Source organism: Cetorhinus maximus, chromosome 14 (genome assembly GCF_964194155.1).
Source record: "Cetorhinus maximus chromosome 14, sCetMax3.hap1.1, whole genome shotgun sequence".
Classification (NCBI taxonomy): domain Eukaryota; kingdom Metazoa; phylum Chordata; class Chondrichthyes; order Lamniformes; family Cetorhinidae; genus Cetorhinus; species Cetorhinus maximus.
Window position 1 is genome coordinate 29,604,467 of NC_135892.1, and position 20,028 is coordinate 29,624,494.

General features: G+C 42.8%; 1 protein-coding gene across 4 annotated transcripts in view; it reads right to left on the reverse strand.

The window, feature by feature from the left end:
* map3k4 (mitogen-activated protein kinase kinase kinase 4) overlaps positions 1 to 20,028 on the reverse strand; it is a 218,171-nt gene that overhangs the window by 7,636 nt on the left and 190,507 nt on the right. For all 4 annotated transcript variants that reach the window (XM_078556730.1, XM_078556729.1, XM_078556727.1 and 1 more), the window contains 4 exons: positions 17,951 to 18,021; positions 17,084 to 17,200; positions 13,228 to 13,387; positions 4,709 to 4,831 (listed from right to left, as the gene is read on the reverse strand). In XM_078556730.1, the coding sequence (XP_078412856.1) occupies positions 4,709 to 4,831; positions 13,228 to 13,387; positions 17,084 to 17,200; positions 17,951 to 18,021 (471 nt within the window). The remainder of the gene's footprint in view (positions 1 to 4,708; positions 4,832 to 13,227; positions 13,388 to 17,083; positions 17,201 to 17,950; positions 18,022 to 20,028) is intronic.

Sequence of the window (20,028 nt, forward strand, 5' to 3'; positions counted from 1 at the left end):
TTTAAGTTCAATTAATGAATCTAGAATTAAAAACTAGTCTCATTAATGATAATGATGAAATTATCGGATTGTCATAAAAAACCCAACTGGTTTACTAAGGTGCTTTAGGGAAGGAAATCTGCCATCCTTACCTGGCCTGGCCTATATGAGACATCAGACCCACAAAATTGTGGTTGATCCTTAAATGCCTTTAAAAAATGTCCTAGCAAGCCACTCAGTTGTACCAAATTGTTACAGAAAAGTCAAAAGGAATAAGACAGGAGAGACCATCCGACATAGGCCTAGACACTGGCAACGACAATGGCAAACCCAGCCCAGTCGACCCTGCAAAGTCCTCTTGCTAACATCTGGGACTTGTGCATTTGGATAGTTGTCCCACAGACTAGTCAAGCAACAGCCTAACATAGTAATGCTCACCTTAGATCCAATGCCCTAGACAGCTCCATCACCATCCGTGAGGTAGCAGCACAGTGGCATTCACTCAGGAGGGAGTTGCCCTGGGAGTCCTCAACATAGACTCCGGACCCCATGCTCTCATGTCATTAGATGAAATATGGACAAGGAAACCTGCCGTGGATTACCACATGCCACCCTCCCTCAGCTGAAGAATCAGTACTCCTCCATGTTGAATACCACTTGGAAGATGCACTGAAGAAAGTAGGAGCACAGGATGTATTCTAGGTAAGGACTTCAATGTCCATCACCAAGAGTGGCTCGTAGCACCACTACTGACTGAGGTGGCCAAGTCCTGAAGGACATATCTGCCAGACTGGGCCTGTGGGAGGTGGCGGTGAAGAAAAAAAAATAGGGAAAAATCTAGTTGACCTCTCTCACCAATGTACCTGTTGCAGATGCATCTGTCCATGACAGCATTGGTAGCAGCGACCACCCTGTGGAGACAAAGCCCCACCTTCACACTGAGGATAACATCCATTGTATTGTGTGGCACTACCACTGTACTAAGTGGGATAGATTCAGAACAGATGTAGTAGCTCAGAAGTGGGCATCCATGAGATGATGTGGGCCATCAGCAAATTTGTATAAAACTATAATCTGTAAACTCATGGTCCAGCATATCCCCCAATCTACCATTCCCATCAAGCCAGTGAACAACCCTGCTTGAATGAAGAGTGCATGAAGGCATGCCAGGGGCAGCACCAAGCATACCTAAAAATCAGGTGCCAATCTGGTGATGCTACAACACAGGACTACATGCACGCCAAACAGTGGAAACAGCATTTGGCAGACAGAGCTAAATGATCGCACAACCAACAGATCAGATCAAAATTATGCAGCTCTGCCACATCCAATTGGGAATGATGGTGGACAATTAAACTAACTGGAAGAGGATGCTCTACAATTATTCCCCTTCTCAATGATGAGGGAGCCCAGGAGGTCAGCGCAAAAGAAAAAGCTGAAGCATCTGCAACCAAGTGCTGAGCAGACGATCGATCTCGGCCTCCTCAGATGTCAGTCTTCAACCAATTTGATCCACTCCATGTGATATCAAGAAATGGCTGAAGACACTGGACACAGCAAAGTTTAGGGGTCCTCACAACATCCTGGCAATAGTACTAAAGACCTGTGTTCCAAAACTAGCCACGCCCCTAGCCAAACTGTTCCAGTACAGCTACAACACTGGCATCTACCCAATAATGTGGAATATTGTCCAGGTGTACCCTGTCCATAAAAATCAGGACAGATCCAATGTGGCCAAGTGACACCCCATCAGTATATTCTCAATCATCAAAGTAATGGAAGGGGTATTTGACAGATGCTCAGTTTGTGTTTCATCAGTGCCACTTTGCTTCTGAACCGCATTACAGTCTGGTCTAAACAGACAAAAGAGCTGAACTCCAGAGATGAGGTGTAAGAGACTGCCCTTGACATTAAGGCAGAGTGTGACATCAAGGAGCTCTAGCTAATTTGAAGTTAATGGGAATCTAGGGGAAACTCTCCATTGGTTAAGAGTCATACCTAGCACAAAAGGAAGATGGTTCTGGTTGTTGGAGGCCAGTTGCTGCAGGAATTCATCAGAGTCATCTTCAGCTGCTTCATCAATGACCTTCCCTCCATCATAAGGTCAGAAGTGGGGATGTTTGCTGGCGATTGCAGTGTTCAGTACCATTCACGACTCTGCATACAGCAAGATCTGAACAACATTCAGGCTTGGGCTGATAAGTGGCAAGTAACATTTATGCCACACAAGTGCTGGGCAATTATCATCTCCAAGAAGAGAGAATCTAACCATCTCCCCATGACATTCATTGGCATTACCATCACTGAATCCCCCACTATCAACATACGGGGATTACCATTTACTAGAAACTGAATTGGGCCAGCATCTAAATACTGTGGCTACAAGAGGTCAGAGGCTGGGAATTCTGTGGAGAGTAATTCACCTATTGACTCCCCAAAGCCTGTCCACCATCTACAAGGCACAAGTCAGGAGTGTGATGTACTACTCTGCATTTGCCTGGATGTGTGCTGCTCCAACAACACTCAGTGACACCATCCAGGACGAAGCAGCCTGCTTGAATGGGACCTCATCCAACATCTTAAACATATACTCCCCTCTGCTGCTGAAGAACACTGGCAGCAGTGTGTACATTTACAAGACACACCACATACAACTCATCAAGCATCCTCCAACAGCACCTTGGAAACTTGCGACCTCTACCACCTAGAAGGACAATGGCAGCAGACACATGGAAAGATTGTTACTGCAAGTTCCCCTCTAAGCCACATATCATCCTCACTTGGAACTATATTGCCACTCCTCGTCGCTGGGTCAAAATTCTGGAACTTCCTTCCTAACAGCACTGTGGATGTACCTACACCACGTGGATTGCAGCAGCGATTCAATAAGGTGGCTCACCACCATTTCTCAAGGGAAAATAGGGATGGATAACAAATGCTGGCCTAGCCAACAATGCTCACATCCAATGAAAGAATAAAAACCTACCATATATTGATTGACCAATCAAATACTCATTCAAGACTCCTTTTCACTTTTGCCAATTAAACAATGAAAAAAGGTACCAGCTCCTATGACAGCTCAGTGGCTAAGTGTAATGCCTACGTGGAAGAGTCAAACAGGCTAGGAAGTCACTGGCTTGACGCCCGCTTTTAGCTGACCTCACATGGAGCAATGTTGGAGTTGCTACAATTGCCTCTAATGCACCTGGACTAGAGAGGGGGAAACCAGTCAGGGGTCCTGTTCCAAATCACTAGATACTGACTCCTGTTAGAAATTGAGAGAGAGAGGGATTGCAGATGAGTTGCCTTCAAACATTTATGCAGTCCATTGATGCTTAGTATTTAACTTCATACAAGAGCTGGCCCCCCGTGGGTTAGACTACACAGAGCCAAAAGCACAAAAAACCCCTACCCTACCATGAATCAGTGCCCTCTAGAAGGGAAAGATTGGGAAGAATCCTTTAGAAAAAAATTAAGCCAGCAAGTTTGCACATTCTATACACACAGCAAACATCCCAAAGGCCAATCTCCAATCCAGTCTCCCCAAAAGTTCTTCCACTGTAGTTCAGTTTGAAATTGATGTGTAAAACTAACATTAAATGGAAAATAAGGAGCTGTTTATTTACGAACGAGCATTAGGATGTTGATTTATTCATCGCATTAAATCCAAAGGCACCTAGAAATTACCATTGGCTACGTTACCAGCTGATTAACATACATATGCCATGCATCTGTCTTGCTTTAACCCACTGAAAATAAATAGGTTTATGCTGGCATTAAAATAGGAATTTAAGGATATTTTGCACGATTACAATTTCCATGTTTCATGTTCTTAATTAAACTTGAGTAGGCTGAAATTTTAGAAGTTTAAATTATTCTAAATTGACACTGATTACGATCAATTAAAACAAATATAAATCGTGAAATCAAGGCAACAGGAAAATGTCAGCCCCACAGCAGGCTCTCCAGGAAAGGTCCCAACAACACTTCACACCTGAGAGGCTCGACACTGCAACACTCAGTATTGAATCATTCTGGAGCTGAGCATAGGGAACAGTAAATCAACTATCTACATCTCTGAAAAATTCAAACAAGGCTTTTCAAACTATGCAATAAGGATTATTATACTGAGTGCCCTATCCCTGGTGTAGTAAGCTTTATTTTGTATACAAAATATGCTCTGTCGTCTACACTTCAAGCATTGACTAGATTCTCATCCATATTGTGCAATGAAATGTCAATAGTTCAAAGATAGGAGCCATGACATAGTTTCACCAAGGTAGGATGAGAATGATGAGGTCAGAGTAAATGTCGTCAGTTGCTGTGTAAGGTCAAAACCACCAAACCAGTTATACAGCTGAGCATGGAGACTTACAGTCTAACCCAGATCCCACTCTGCACCCCATTCTTAGGGTGTCCTTGTCCTTTGTGGAGCATATTGTTAATGAGTTTATCTATCTACATGAATGCCTATATATAGAAAGAGAACTCTACTCTCCTACCATCCCAATGTTGGTCAAAACTTAATGTTAGTAGAGAACCAACCAGACCTTAGGGTAATGATACCGAAAACATAAAATGAAGTTTGAAAAGCAACCTCTGACCTCAATTACATTTTACTGTCTGAATCAAGTGAAGTTGAAACCATTTGCATCAAATTAATAATATATACACTGGTTTAACTGGATGACTATAGGTGAAAAGCAAACTCCCCAAAGAAATCTCTTACCAGCTGTTCCAAGGGTACTGTTCACTTCACCAGGCATGGTCTGTGCAATATTCTTCAGTTTTACTGAACAACCGAAGTCCCCCAATTTAATTAGACCTGATGAGGTGAGGAAGATATTGGCACCTAAAATATGAAGAAAGCTTCAATTTTAGCATTTCATAAAGTAGAAAGGACATTACTGCCAAATAAATATAATTTCATAACTCCCTGGAAGACATTCTATTGATTCAGAGTTGTAGCAGCCAGTGGCATAAAGCAAAATCAGTGCAAGATTGCAGTTGAAATAGTGGAAAGAAACACCCCACCTCATCTGGTAATCTCTAAAGACCTTACAGAAATTTTTAGTATCACATGGCAGCAGTGCCACCAGAGGCACTAAAATCTTCAGCTTGCTGTACAGGCCATAGTGTCCTTTCAACATCATAGCCAATGTGCACTTTCACTGACATTGGGACAGGTTCATTGCCAGAATGGGAAAGTTTTTGATCTATTATGCATTGCAACAGAGAATTTGCCCTGCAGTAGAAAATTGGAAACTTGAAAACAAGGAAATCAGCTCATCTTACAGAAGGATATGCAGCAAATGGCCCCAAAACATAAACAATGCTTAAAGGCAGCAAATACATTTTTCTTCACCGTAACCCTCTTGTTTTAAACTCTTGCAGAATTTGTGTGTACTTTGCTAGATATATACTGTATCTGATAACAGTGTACCCTCAGTGTTCAAATGCCAGCTCAATCACAGTGAATTTTGCTGGATCACAAGTCCTAGCTTTGACAGTAGGGTTCTGCTAAGGCAGATATCTCATCCAGGGTGGTACAGGTGCTACAACTGGCCTCAGTGCCTGTGGGCTAGTGATGGTATGTGAAGGTTAGGAACATGAATGTCAATTGAGGGTAGAATCATGTTCATCTGTGATTTTGATGCCTGGTCTTTGCTGAGTTAACCTAACTCAGTGGAAGGGTGGATTATCGTTGGCCTTAGCTAGGGTTAGGGGAGAAAAAGAGAAAAATAATAATCACCCAGGGTTCCCACACAATGCCCCCATAGCAAATAGTCACGGGGTTGGGGGGAGGCATAAATTGATGGACAAAGTCGCACAGGAACTAACAGGTCTTTCTGGGTGGTATTGGAATGGTTGTCGTAAACTGGCATCAACATAACAAATTGCAGCAGTCTTTAAGAAATGGTCACCTTCAGATGAAACCATCCCACTGCATACAATCTAGCAGTGCCACAGTATTGGGTAGAGAGAGCATGATGTAGTGAAAGAATGGCAGACCACAGGTTCGCCCAGCATTATAAGCTGCAAGTTACTATTAGGAGCTTATATCTGAGAATGTTTTTGGAGGGGTGAGTGGGGGTGGTGGTGAGGGTGCAGGGCTGTGAAAAACGATACTTTGGGAGGTATTATGGATGAAAGAAAGGCAAAAAATAAATCAGGTCGGTCAGTGAGGAAAATAATGAACTTATGCCAAAAATGTTCAAGCCCTGTTATCAAAGTATTTAAGAACAACATTCCCTGAAGAGATTCAAGGCTTGTACTCTAATTGCATTAGTTAGAATTACTTGGTCAACAGTGTCGCATCACAAAAGATTCAGGGCAGCAGTCACTTAAGATTGTATTAAATTATGTTAATAAATCAGTCTCCACACTTATTGCAATACAGTCTGTTACAACATAGCTGCACTGAATATTTTATTTGCTGAATTAGTTTTGGCAAAATAGAGCAAGAAATTAATCCTATCCCCTAGTGCCTCTGTAATCTTTGCTGACTGAATTCTCAAGTTTATAATTACACTAAATGAATAAATGTAGCCCCATCACCAGTCTTTAAATTGCTCCTTCTCCCGAGGCAAACAGATTCCCACTGCATAACAATGAGGCTCCAGAGGGTGATTTAGCTGGTTTTAAAGGGTTGATGGTAAATGTTCTCAACCTCCCTAGACAGCAGCTAATGTTGCTGCCAAAATGGTGTCATGAACTTATGTAGCTGATTCCCATTTCATGAATATGGGGCACTGTATTGTCATATTGCTGGGGGGTTTTTAATTTAGTGATGCTGGGATTCTTTAAGTGCAGGCTTGTTGAATTTGGTTTCCTAAGAGGACCATTAGCTTCCCCAGTGTAGGCTGGGTACTGATGGGTGGCACGATGAGAACGATGAATCTTAAACCAGGGGCAATTTTCTTTGACCTCACTGCAGCATATGATACAGTGTGGCACATTGGCCTATTTGTCAAAATATCAAGAATTCTCCCTCCCTGGGTTACTGATACCATTGAACTGCTACTCCAGGACAGACAGTTCAGGGTGCATAAGGGTGACGAGACTAGCACCTGGAGGAAGCAGATGAATGGGATACCCCAACGGTCTGTCTTAGGCCCAACCCCTACCAACAATCTACTCCCAACCTGGTCCCAGAAGTTTTATTCCACCTTCACAATGCCAGTGCCAAGAGCGAACTGAACATTATCCTGGATGGCCAGAGGCTGAGGCACGATTCCCATCCTGTTTATCTCGGTGTCACCCTTGACAGAATCCTCACATACATACGGCACCTCTTCACAACTGTAGGGAAAACTGAACCCGCAACAACTTCCTCAGTAAACTGGCTGGTATTTCACAGGGATCACAGGACGAAACACTAAGGACCTCTGCTCTTGCCATCATATATTCAACTGCAGAATACTGCACACCAGTGTGGCACCAATCTGCTTATACCCATATCAATGTGCAACTCAACTCAATAATGCGCATCATCACAAGTACTCTTCAACCAACTCACCTCCCCTGGCTCCCAGACCTTCGCAATATTGCACCCCCTTCAGCTGCCCCCAACATCAGGAGGGTAACTGCAACAAGCAAGGAACTGGAGAAGATTTACTTCAAGCCAAGTCTGCCCTTATTCAAGGACTTCCTCAACCCACCAGCAGCACATTTTCTCTCAAGCCACCCCATATGATTAAGGCAAGAGAAAACATCCACCAGAAACCATACTTTCTTCGTAGACCCACTGCTCGTCCACCCAGCTTTGATCTTCCACAGTGACAGTGAGCCCTTTTAAACCATTTTGGGACTGGCCAAGGTCTCTTTGCTGCCACCCAACATCAGTGGGATCACCAAGACCATCCAGGCTGTAGCTATAGTGCAGTCCAAACAATGACTCACATTGTTGAGGAGTGTCCACTGGCTAAACTTGAAGGCGGGCTTAAAGTACTCCATCTAGCCACTGAACAGGCTATTGCTTGGCTCTGTGACTGTGCACATGCTAAATAAATACATAAATAACTATTATCTCCACCACAGGGGGGGAAATGTATAGTATGTGAAGAACGTAACTGCCATTCATTCTCACAAGATGTTTGTAATAATGCCACACACAATGAAACACACATTAAGTATCCCATTAAATAGAATATTTGAAGTACAATTCCAGTTTCCTTTGTGCAAACGCATTAAGCTATAACAGCACCTAAACACATTTAGTCTTTTTTTACACGAAGTACCTTTGAGCATCTATTAAAGCAAGTGGCTACTGCTTCTTTAAATGTTTAAATAAGCTTCACCCTCGATACTAAAGGGCACCCTCCATAGTTTAGACATCCACTGTATCCACTTTCCTACAGACAAGTGGAGTGATCTCGTCAGAATTAGTTAGTCTGCTTTGGCTACTTAGGGATTTTTAGCTCACAATATTAGCTCGAAAAAGTGTTAGCGTTTTTTAAACCCAACTCCTAGTTAGTTTAAAAAGGCATAAAGCAGTTATAATTGATCTGTGGATGGATTAGTAGTGATTTATTCTTTAATTTAAAAAAAATCCAGTATCCAAACCCCTTATTGAAACACACATTTGAAGTTTACAACAATGGACAAAATCCTCCAGTCTCTGGATTGCTGGAGACTGGACATTTGATTGAAGATGCTCGTCAGGACCTTGCGGCAAGTCCTGACCTGCAGACCTATGTAGAAATTGTCCGGGAAGTTTGGGTTTCCGATGGGCAATTCCTTGCTGCCCCAGACTCTCTGTGAATGTCTCTGATCTAAAGTCTGAGCCTTGGGAGAAATCCGCAGATCTACCTGGATAGCTACGCAGCAAATGTTAGACAGATTAAGGTTAGACAGAGTTAGACAATGTTATACAGAGTCTGGGAAGAGCGTCCTGCAGTCAGCACCGCAGTGAAGCGGTCTGGGAAGAGCGTCCTGCAGTCAGCATCGCAGTGAAGCCATCTGGGAAGTGTCCTGCAGTCAGCATCCCAGTGAAGCAACCTGGGAAGAGCGGTGGGACCTGTACAAGGCGGACTGGTTGCACCTGAACCGCAACGGGGCCAACATCCTTGCAGGGAGGCTTGCTAGTGCTGTTGGGGAGGGTTTAAACTAACTTGACAGGGGGATGGGATCCCGTGAGGAGGTTCAGCAGGGGGAGATGCACAGCCAAAATTAGAAGAGAGAGCAAGTGAGTCTGGAAGGCATAGAAATTATAGGCCAGTTAAGGTACAAGGGAGTTTGGCAAGGTTGGATGGTATTTATTTTAATGCAAGGAGTCTGACGAATAAGGCAGATGATTTGAGGGCACAAATTAACACATGGAAGTATGATGTCATTGCTGTCACAGAGAGAAGGGCAGGATTGGCAGCTCAATATTTTAGGATATAGGGTCTTCAGGCGAGACAGGGAGGGAGGTAAAAGAGGAGGGGCTATCTCAATATTGATCAAGGAATTAATTACAGCAGTAAGGAAGGATGACATCTTAGAAGGCTCCTCAAATGAAGCCATATGGGTAGAACTGAAAAACAAAAAAGGAACAATCACATTACTGGGAGTGTACTATAGGCCCCCAAACAAACAGTCAGAGAGAAATAGAAGAGCAGATATGTAGGCAAATTTCAGGGAAGTGTAAAAACAATATGGTAGTAATAGTGGGGGATTTCAACTTCTCCAACATTAACTGGGTTAGTCATAGTGTGATAGGTTTAGAGGGAGCAGAATTCTTAAAATGCATCCAGGAGAGCTTTTTAAGCCAGTATGTAGAAGGTGCCACAAGAGAGGGGGCGGTGCTGGACTTAATTTTAGGGAATGAAGCCAGACAAGTGGTAGAGGTATCAGTGGGGGAGCATTTTGCAGATAGTGATCATAACTCCGTTAGATTCAAAGATAAAAACAAAAAGCTAAAAGCTACTGCGGATGCTGGAAATCCAAAACAAAATAAAAACAGAATTACCTGGAAAAACTCAGCAAGTCTGGCAGCATCGGCGGAGAAGAAATCAGTCAACGTTTCGAGCCCTCATGGCTGCAGTTCTGCCGAAGGGCCATGAGGGCTCGAAACGTTGACTGATTTCTTCTCCGCCGATGCTGCCAGACTTGCTGAGTTTTTCCAGGTAATTCTGTTTTTATTCCGTTAGATTCAAGGTTGTTATGGAAAAGGACAAGGATGGGCCAGAAATCAGAGTTCTAAATTGAGGGAAGGCTGATTTTAATAAGGTCAGATATGACTTGGCCAGAGTGGACTGGGAGTAACTACTTTTAGGTAAATCTGCATCAGAGCAGTAGGACTCATTCAAGAAGGAAATAAGGAGAGTACAGGGCCATCATATAACTTACGAATAAGTTATTCGTTATCAGTAAAGACAAAGGGTGGGACCAACAAATCCAGGGAACCGTGGATGTCAAGGGATATAGAGGATTGGATAAAGAGAAAAATGGAGGGGGCTTATAGCCGATACCAAGGGCTCAAAACAGCGGAAGCCCTGGAGGAGTATAGAATGTGGAGGGGGGAAACTTAAAAAGGAAATTAGGAGAGCAAAAAAGGAGCATGAAAATACATTGGCAGGTAAAATAAAGGAAAATCCAAAGTTATTTTACAAGTACATTAAGAGCAAGAGGATAACTAGGGAAAGAGTAGGGCCCATTAAGGACCATAGTGGTAATTTGAGTATGGAACCAGAAGACGTAGGTAGGGTTCTAAATGAATACTTTGCATCGGTGTTCACAAGTGAGAGGGACGATGTGGGTATGATATTCAGACAGAAGGACTGTGATATAATTAAAGGAATTAGCATAGAAAAGGAGGGGGTTCTAAGTGGTCTGGCAGTCTTAAAAGTAGATAAAACTCCAGGCCTGGATGAAATGTATCCGAGGCTGTTGAGTGAGGCAAGGGAGGAGATAGCAGGGCCGCTGGCAATAATTTTCAATACCTCTCTGGCCACAGGAGAGGTGCCAGAAGACAGCCAATGTGGTACCGTTATTCAAGAATGCAGGAAGGGATAAACCAGGGAACTACAGGCCAGTCAGTCTAACCTCAGTGGTGGGGAAACTATTGGAAGCAATTCTGAGGGACAGAATTAATCTACACTTGGGGAGGCAGGGATTAATCAAGGACAGTCAGCATGGTTTTGTTAAGGGGAGGCCATGTCTGACCAATTTGATTGAATTTTTCGAAGAGGTGACCAGGTGTGTAGATGAGGGCAATGCATTTGACGTAGTCTGCTTGGACTTCAGCAAGGGTTTTGATAAGGTTCCGCATGGGAGGCTGATAACGAAGGTAAGAACCCATGGGATCCAAGGCAATTTGGCAAATTGGATCCAGAATTGGCAGGAAGCAGAGGGTGATGGTCGAGGGGTGTTTTTGTGACTGGATGCCTGTGTCCAGTGGGGTTCCACAGGGATCGGTCTTGGGTCCCTTGCTGTTTGTGGTATAAATGATTTAGACTTGAATGTAGGAGGGCTGATCAGTAAGTTCGCAGATGACACGAAAATTGGTGGGATGGTAAATAGTGAGGAGGATAGCCTTAGATTACAGGAGGATATAGGCAGGCTGGTCAGATGGGCTGATCAGTGGCAAATGGAATTTAATCCGGATAAGTGTGAGGTGATGCACTTGGGCAGGACAAACAAAGCACGGGAAAACACAATGAATGGTAGGATCCTGGGAAGTACCGAGGATCAGAGGGACCTTGGTGTGCATGTCCACCGGTCCCTTAAGGTAGCGGGACAGGTAGATAAGGTGGTTAAGAAGGCATATGGGATACTTGCCTTCATTAGCCGAGGCCTAGAAAAAAAGAGCAGGGAGGTTATGCTGGAACTGTATAAAACGCTGGTTAAGCCACAGCTAGAGTATTGCGTGCAGTTCTGGAATCTGCATTATAGGAAGGATGTGATTGTACTAGAGAGAGTGCAGAGGAGATTTGCCAGGGCTGGAGAGTTTTAGTTATGAGGAGAGATTGGATAGACTGGGGTTATTTTCCCAGGAGCAGAGGAGATTGAGGGGGGGACATGATTGAGGTGTATAAAATTATGAAGGGCATAGATAGGGTAGACAGGAAGAAACTTTTCCCCTTGGTGGAGGGATCAATAACCAGGGGGCATAGATTTAAGGTAAGGGGCAGGAGGTTTAGAGGGGATGTGAGGAAGAATTTTTTCACCAAGGGCGGTGGGAATCTGGAAGTCACTGCCTGAAAGGACGGTAGAGGCAGAAACCCTCATAACATTTAAGAAGTATTTGGATGTGCACTTGCGATGCCATAGCATACAATGCTATGGGCCTAGTGCTGGAAAATGGGATTAAAATAGTTAGGTACTTGTTGACCGGCACAGACTCGAAGGGCCTTTATCTGTGCTGTTGACCTCTATGACTCTACGATTAAAACCTGGTTGAAGACCCGGGTAACTCCACTACTGACACCCAATCACCCTACCAACCACAGAACTTTCCCCCAACCACTGGCTGACCACACAGCCTCCCCTCACCCCCGATCTTCCCCCACCATCAGCCAAGCACTTGACCTTCTGCACATTGCACCACCCACCCCACCAACCATCAACCAACCACACGACTTCCCCCAACCATCCCCACCGACCACCTATCAGATCTGACCACGCTCCCCCTTCCTCAACTTGACCACCACACCACCCCACCCCATGCGCCAACACTGATTAAACCTAGAACTTTAAATACTAGAAAACAGCAGCTAGTGGCGTAAAAAGCGAGCATGTCCTGTCTTGCCCTGACTCCACTCTGCTCGATTCAATGGAGTTACCCGAGGGCTGCCGTCCTGCACATTTCTGTGACAGCCGGAATCAGGAGATCCTGGGAGAAATGCGCAGCACCATCCAGCTGGGAGAATCAACATGTGAAACATTGCTGCTGCTTGGAAGATTCAGGCCATAATTTGAGACTAATCCAAATCCATACTTTACATGACGACGCATTGGTCTTTAATCATCTCCAGCAGAAACTGGCTTATGTAGTCATTAATTTATTGTAAATCTAAACAAGTGTCCTTTGTAATTTGTGGGAAAACAAATACAAATTTTTCCACATTATCAAACAATTGCACATTGTTGTGGGAGATAATGATCGGTACTTACATTAATTATAAATAACTGTCCTCTGTTTTATACATACAATGTCACAATCTATGGAAGCGTGTTTAGAATATAATTAAGTATAACATACAATTACTCAAATTAGCTTGCTCTACAATTTCAATTATATGTGCTTGTGTGTAAATGCATTACCCTTGATATCTCGGTGTACAATTCCATGCTCATGTAACACATTGATAGCTGTGGTGATCTGCTTTGTATACAATCGTATTACGTGTTCCTGGAGACCCAGTCTAGCCACCTCTTCCAGTGTGCCTTCATCACAATACTCCATAAAGATGTACATTTCTTCCTGATCCAAAAGATAAACACTACAGTTAACATGTATGGTGGCTGCATGGTGTCCAAATATTGAGACACATGGTAAGCATTATATTTAATCCAAGAAACACATGCATACAAACTTAAAAGGCAACTATGTTTTGGGTGAGGAACTTCTTTTTAATCTAAAGTACAGATTCAGAAAGTCAAGTGAACGAACAGATATTTCTGATGGTGATTTTGCAACACAGCTGGGAGTAACACTCACAGGAAAGTTATCACAGGCTCAAAGGTATAATTTTCACCCATTATTTTTAATAGGAAGAGACCCACAGGTTTCATGCGAACACAACTCCAGTCTGGCAGTGCAAGATTGGTCCTTTTCTGTCTATGAAAGGGAAATTCCAGCCACTGACAGTGCAAATAGCAAGGGACCTGACTCAGGACTAGTTTTTGCCTCTACTGAACTTTCGCAGTTGTGCTAAAGTGTAATTTGCAATCCAGGAGAGGAATGGATGCACGCTTAATTTGTTAATAGTTATTAAATTATAGAATAGAGAAGCAAGCATTAATTTCATCTCAGAGCATTTTGTTCCAAATCAATGAGCCAGGAATGAAAGGAAAGTACGTAACATTTGCATAATTTGACTTAGTTCTCAATCTTTGCACAAGCAGCAAGCCAAGAAACATACATACAAAGAAGCTGTCATTATACACAAGTTGACTGCAATTGTACTTTGCTAAACACTACGTAACTTATGAAAGCAGTGTTCCTTTAAACTGGAATTATCTTGTCTAGCACTGACCAACCATAATAAGCAGAAAATGCTGGAAACACTTAGGTCAGGAAATATCCATAAAAAGGTCATAGGGTTAACGTTTCAGGCTGATAATCTTTCACCAGAATTAAGGAGTTGTTTCAAGATAGTTTATAGAAAACAGTACATGAAGCACTGCTGGTAGTCAACAGTCACAGTAGAAAGACCTTCAGCCTTTGACTGGTTGTTGCCTAAGAATGACAGATTTATAACTGTGAAAATATAAGAACTGTCTTAAATGAAAATTCAGCAGCTAATTACTGTTCATTCTCTGTCTTCATTGAGCTTTCTTTTTTTGGCATTTTCAAAGATCACCCCTTAGTCAAAACTCTAGCGGGGACATTGGTTGGTCATGTCATGAGGATCCTCAACCAGAGGCAATAGAAACAATGCTGCAAGAAAGTTAACATCCAAGGCCTCGAAGATCACACCAAAGTGGCCCTTCTCAGTCAGTACCTCACTGCTATCCTCAATCTCCAGCTACCAGGAGCCACAGTGTGCCCATAGTGCCTGGTTAACCCTGAAGTCAGCATAACAAGCACCTGCAAAGAGGTCCTTGGTCTCTCTATCAGGAAACATCGTGACTGGTTTGACAAAAATGACAAGAGATACAGGACCTAATCAAGTTATACGAACAAAGCTTTAATGGCTGGAAGCAGTAGTACAGCATAAAACATATGACATCAAAAACAAATGGTGGGCAGAAAGAACACAGAGATCCGACAACTCGCAGACACCAATGACATGAGCAGTTTCTTCAGCGCTATCAAGACAATTCACAGCCCAAGCACTCAAAGACCCACCCCTGCTGAGAGCCAAGCATGGAGAGCTCATCAGGGACAGGAGGCAATCAGTACTCGCTGGAGAACACATTTTGAAGCACTCCTTAACTGATACCCTGTCTTCGACTCAAACTTCCCCAACTCCATCCTCAATACCCCATCCAGCTGGTCTTGGTGCTACCTCAGGTCTGAGGTAAAGTTGAAAATGTCTTTTGACAGCTGAAAAACAACAAATTTCCTGGAGCAGATGGAATCCCTGCTAAATTCTGAAACACAGCAGAGATACACTCCTGGTATGGCTGCACATCCTTATATCCCTCACCTGGGAAGAAAAGCACATGCTGCGGGATCTCAGGGATGCTGTAATTGTGACTAAATTCAAGAAGGGAGACAGGTTTGATTGTGGTAACTACACAGGAGTCTCTGTGCTGTCTGCCGCGGGGAAGATCATTGCAAGGATCCTCCTCAACTGTCTCCTCTCAATGGCCAAGGAGCTCCTTCCAGAGTCACAGTGCGATTTTCACCCATTGAGAGGCATCACTGCATGGCTAATTCAAGTACAAGAACAGGACCAAACGCTGCACATGGCCTTTTTTGACCTCATGAAAGATTTTGACTCTGTCAACTGCAAAGGCTCATGGAGTATCCTCCTCAAATTTGGCTGCCCTCAAATTTGTCACCATTCTCCACCTACTCCACAATGACATGCAAGGGGTGATCCTCACCAACGGAACCACCACAGATCCCAACTCAGTGAAACGCAGGGTGAAAGAAGAACTCTCTTCTCTATTTTCCTCGCTGTAAAACAGCACCTCACCTCCAGCAAATTAGCCACAGGTGTGGAGATAATCTACAAAACAGACAGGAAACTGTTCAACCTATGGGGCCTTCAATCCAAAATCAAAACCACTCCAACCTCAGTAATACAGCTACAGTATGCAGATGACGCTTGTGTATGCGCTGACTCAGAAACTAGAGCTCTAGATCACTGTCGACTCCTTTGTCAAAGCATATGGGAAAATGGGCCTTTCCCTAAACATTCGGAAAACTAAGGTCATCTTCCAACTAGTGCTCACAGCAAAACACCTCCCTCACAACCCTCATGCATTAAGATCAATGGTGAGATCTTGGAAAATGTGGACCCTTTGCCATATCTTGGGAGCCTCCTCTCGACAAAGGCATACAGATGATAAAATTTATCATTGCCTTCAATGTGCCAGCTCAGCCTTCGGTGAATTGAGGAAAAGAGTATTTGAGAACCAGGAACGCAAACCCAAAACTAAGGTCATGGTTTACTGAGTAGTAGTGATCCGCAAGCTCCTTTATGCTTTGGAAACTTGGACAACCTACAGCAGGTACCTCAAATCACTGGAGAAGTACCACCAGCAGTGCCTTTGCAAGATCCACCCAATCCTGTGGCAAGAAAGGTGGTCCAACAGCAGGGTCCTCTCCCAAGCCAACTTGTCCAGTATCAAGGTGCTAGTCACTCCAAACCAGCTCTGCTGGGTGGGACATATTGTTCGTATGCCTGACACCAGACTCCTGAAGCAACTGCTCTACTCGGAACTCAGTCGTGGCAGGACGCTCCCAGGAACAGTGGAAAAGCTTTGGGGTTGTCCGGCAAGCATCCCTGAAGAGGTCAAACACACCCTCCAACTCATGGGAGACCCTGGCTTGTAACTGACCAAAATGGAGAAGGCTCATTTGGGAAGGTCCTGAACATAGACTTGGTCGGGAATTTGCAGAATCTAAGTCGAGATATCTAAGGGAGCGCACAATTCCCTAAACAACCCCATCCAGCCAATCCTTCAAGCACCACCGGTCCCACATGCGACAGAGTCTGAAAATCAAGCACTGGACTTATCGGTCATCTTAGAACTCATCATAGCAAGATCAGGATGTTCTCAACTGAGTCTGAAAGTATAGTATTCAATCAGAACTTTTATTCCTCCTCTCAGATTCCCTTCTCCTGAATTATAGAAGCTCTCTGCCCCTGTGCTTTTCATATCTTAAAACGCTGCCTTGGTACTTGGAAATATAGAAGTCAAAGCAATTAGCTTTTCACTGCAATAGATAGTGAAAAGGTGATTTGAATCATTGTGATTGGAGAGTATTCAAATTACTTACCCTGTGCAATTCTACACCAAAATACCTAACCAGGTTTGGGTGTTTGATACCTTCAAAAATTTTCAATTCATCTGCTGTCTCCTTGATTGTTTTATGATCATTTGGCTGGAATCTGATCTATAGATATCAAGGAGGACAAAATGTGAAGTTATTAAAGAGAGAGTTGCATTTATATAGCATTTAAACCTCAGGATGCCCCAAGTCCTTTACAGACTTTGTTTTTGAAGCACAGTCACTGCTGTCATGGAAACCCAGCAGCCAATGTGTGTAAGATTTACCAAACAGCAATCAGATCAAGTGTGCTTTTTAAGGTGTTGGTTGTAGATAAATATTGGTCAGGGCACTGGGTAGAACACCTCTGCTCTTCAATATTGGGTAAGGACTGGGTAATATGACAGAACAAAGGATGGAACAAAAAGACAAAGACTTGCTGCAGGAATTCGAAAAAATACAGGTGAAGTCACAGAAAAGTCACTTTTATTTTCCAGCCAGAAATGGATTTTCCTATAATGCTTCTGAATTTTTTAAAGCAAAAAAATCGTTAATTTTGGAAAGGACTCATTTTAATGCAGTTAGAGCAAAGTTTACAGAGAAGGAACAAATAAAAGTTCTGTTTCTATTAAGGCTGAAAGTGAATAAATGCCAGAGATATTATGATTTTTGAGTTTAGTTACTTTGATTTCTAAACAGTTTTCTGCAAAATATATCCCAGTGCCTGTTAAAGGTATTCCCTCCCCCTTCCAGTACCCAATGATGGCATCCAGTTCCAGGTGTTATTAGACAGAAAATCACCAAATTCAGCATACAGTGCTACAGAAAACTGTTAGCACATAGAAAACAACTTTCCTAAAAACAAAAAATACTTACTTCCTTCATTGCCATTAGCTCTCCAGTGTCAACATTTATACATGTGTACACTTTTCCATACTGTCCTTCACCTGGAGAGACAAGGAATATTGTTGTTATATCAATTCCAGCAGTTTTATGTAGCACTAAGTGAGAGAGATGGCCCAACTTTGTTACAAATAGCTTGGTTTATTATATAAAACAGATGCAGACTCCACCAGAGCAGCGGAATATCATGCTTAAACCATTTATCTCAAATTGTCTTAAATTAAATCGCCATTTTACACGAATCAAAATCTATAAAATCAAATAATGCAACATCTGATTTACAAGATCATCATGCTTATTCTAATCATCTACATTACACAAAAGAATTTTGTGCCAACTCAGTACAATATGCTAAAGTGAAAAGCTTATTTAAATAGATGTGACCAACTACTGGCTGAAGCAATGCACTATCAGAAAATACTTACAAAGAACACCTAATCTAAGTTATGAAATTTATGCTAGTCTAATTCTTTGCTCATCAAATGCTTTGTCCTTTCAAGCCACAAGTAAAAAGTTGCTCTCTTTATTCAGTATTTAAGATAGATATACTGGGGTTATAATGACAGTCAAGCCAACAAGTTGCAAGTTGCATTTTTAGTTCAGATTCTATTGCCAAGTACAAATGGGGCTTGTGTATTTCTTGAAAAGTAACAGCACTTTTAAAATCTAGCAGTTTGATGCACATCAAGTGTAACAGGTTTAGTGGGCATTCGTTTTACATTTTGTAAATCACTATCGCACCAGTACTTGCACGTTGACCACTTTAGGTAAACAATGGACAGTGTTATTTTTTGTCCAAGTTCATGATACATCAGGCATCAACTGGTAATTTTGACTACCTTTATTAAAATGCTGGCACAAAACTGAATAATGGACAACCACAGATTAGATGGTTATACAACAGGTTGAATTTAAACTTTTGCTTTGAGTGCTTGAACTTACTGGTGAAGGGGCCATTTTACCGTGAGTAATTTAGTAGGCAAAAACGAGAACCAACCAGTTATCTTTCGTAAATAGAAACAGAGTAGGGTGGAAGTGCACAGTGTGTGAAAAGAGTAAATACTAGTCAACAATCTGGCAAATTGTGATGGAGGATCCCAGCCAAAACATTTCTCTTTCAGATGCTGATCAGCAAACTTGGCACTTTGAGCATTTCTATCGCCACTTCAGATTTCTGCCATTCACAGATTTTCATTAATTCTACAGTTTGTCTTTCTCCACTATTGATCCCTATTCTTCTATACAAAGTCAAGATATTAAGTTCATTCACTTTCCTAAAATGCACCCCAGCAGCTTTTGAGTGGAAATCTTTTGTCATGCACCAAGTGATTGGTTACAAAAAATAAAGCACTTTTTAAATTGTTGCGGTTATGCTGACCCAGAACGCTCTTTGATTGAGCCATGAAACATGTGTGAAGTTAGCTGATCAAAGCTGAGACAACTGTAAGATTGTAGCAATTGGTGGGCTGGGTTTGCACTGCTGATCACTGTTCAACACCCCATGCCCCTTGCTTAAAATGGGAGTGCATGTGTGGACCTCATGATGAGGCCAGGCCAAGAATCTTGTGTCATGTGTCAGGCTTAATTGGCATCACCCTCCCCTCAGGGTCAGAAGGTTGTGGGTTCAATTCCCCACTCTAGGACTTGAGCACAAAAAAAATACAAGGCTGATACTCCAGAGCAGTGCTGAGGGAGTTTTGCACTGTTGGAAGTGCTGTCTATCGGATGAAGAGTTAAACCAAGGTCTAATCTGTCCTTTCAGCTGGATGTTAAAGATGCAATGCCACTATTTGGAAAAAGAGCAGAGTTATTATCCCTCGTGTTCTGGCCAATATTTATCCATTAAGCAACGTCACTGAAACAGGTTATCTGGCCATTAGAACATTGCTTTTTGTGGGAGCTTGCTGTGTGCAAATTGATTGCCGCATTTCCTACATTACAACAGAGAGCACACTCAAAGTGCTTTGTTGACTGTAAAGTGCTTTGGGACAGCTGGTGGTTGTGAAAAACACTATATTAATACAAGTCTTTCTTTATCAGGCTCAGCTGCA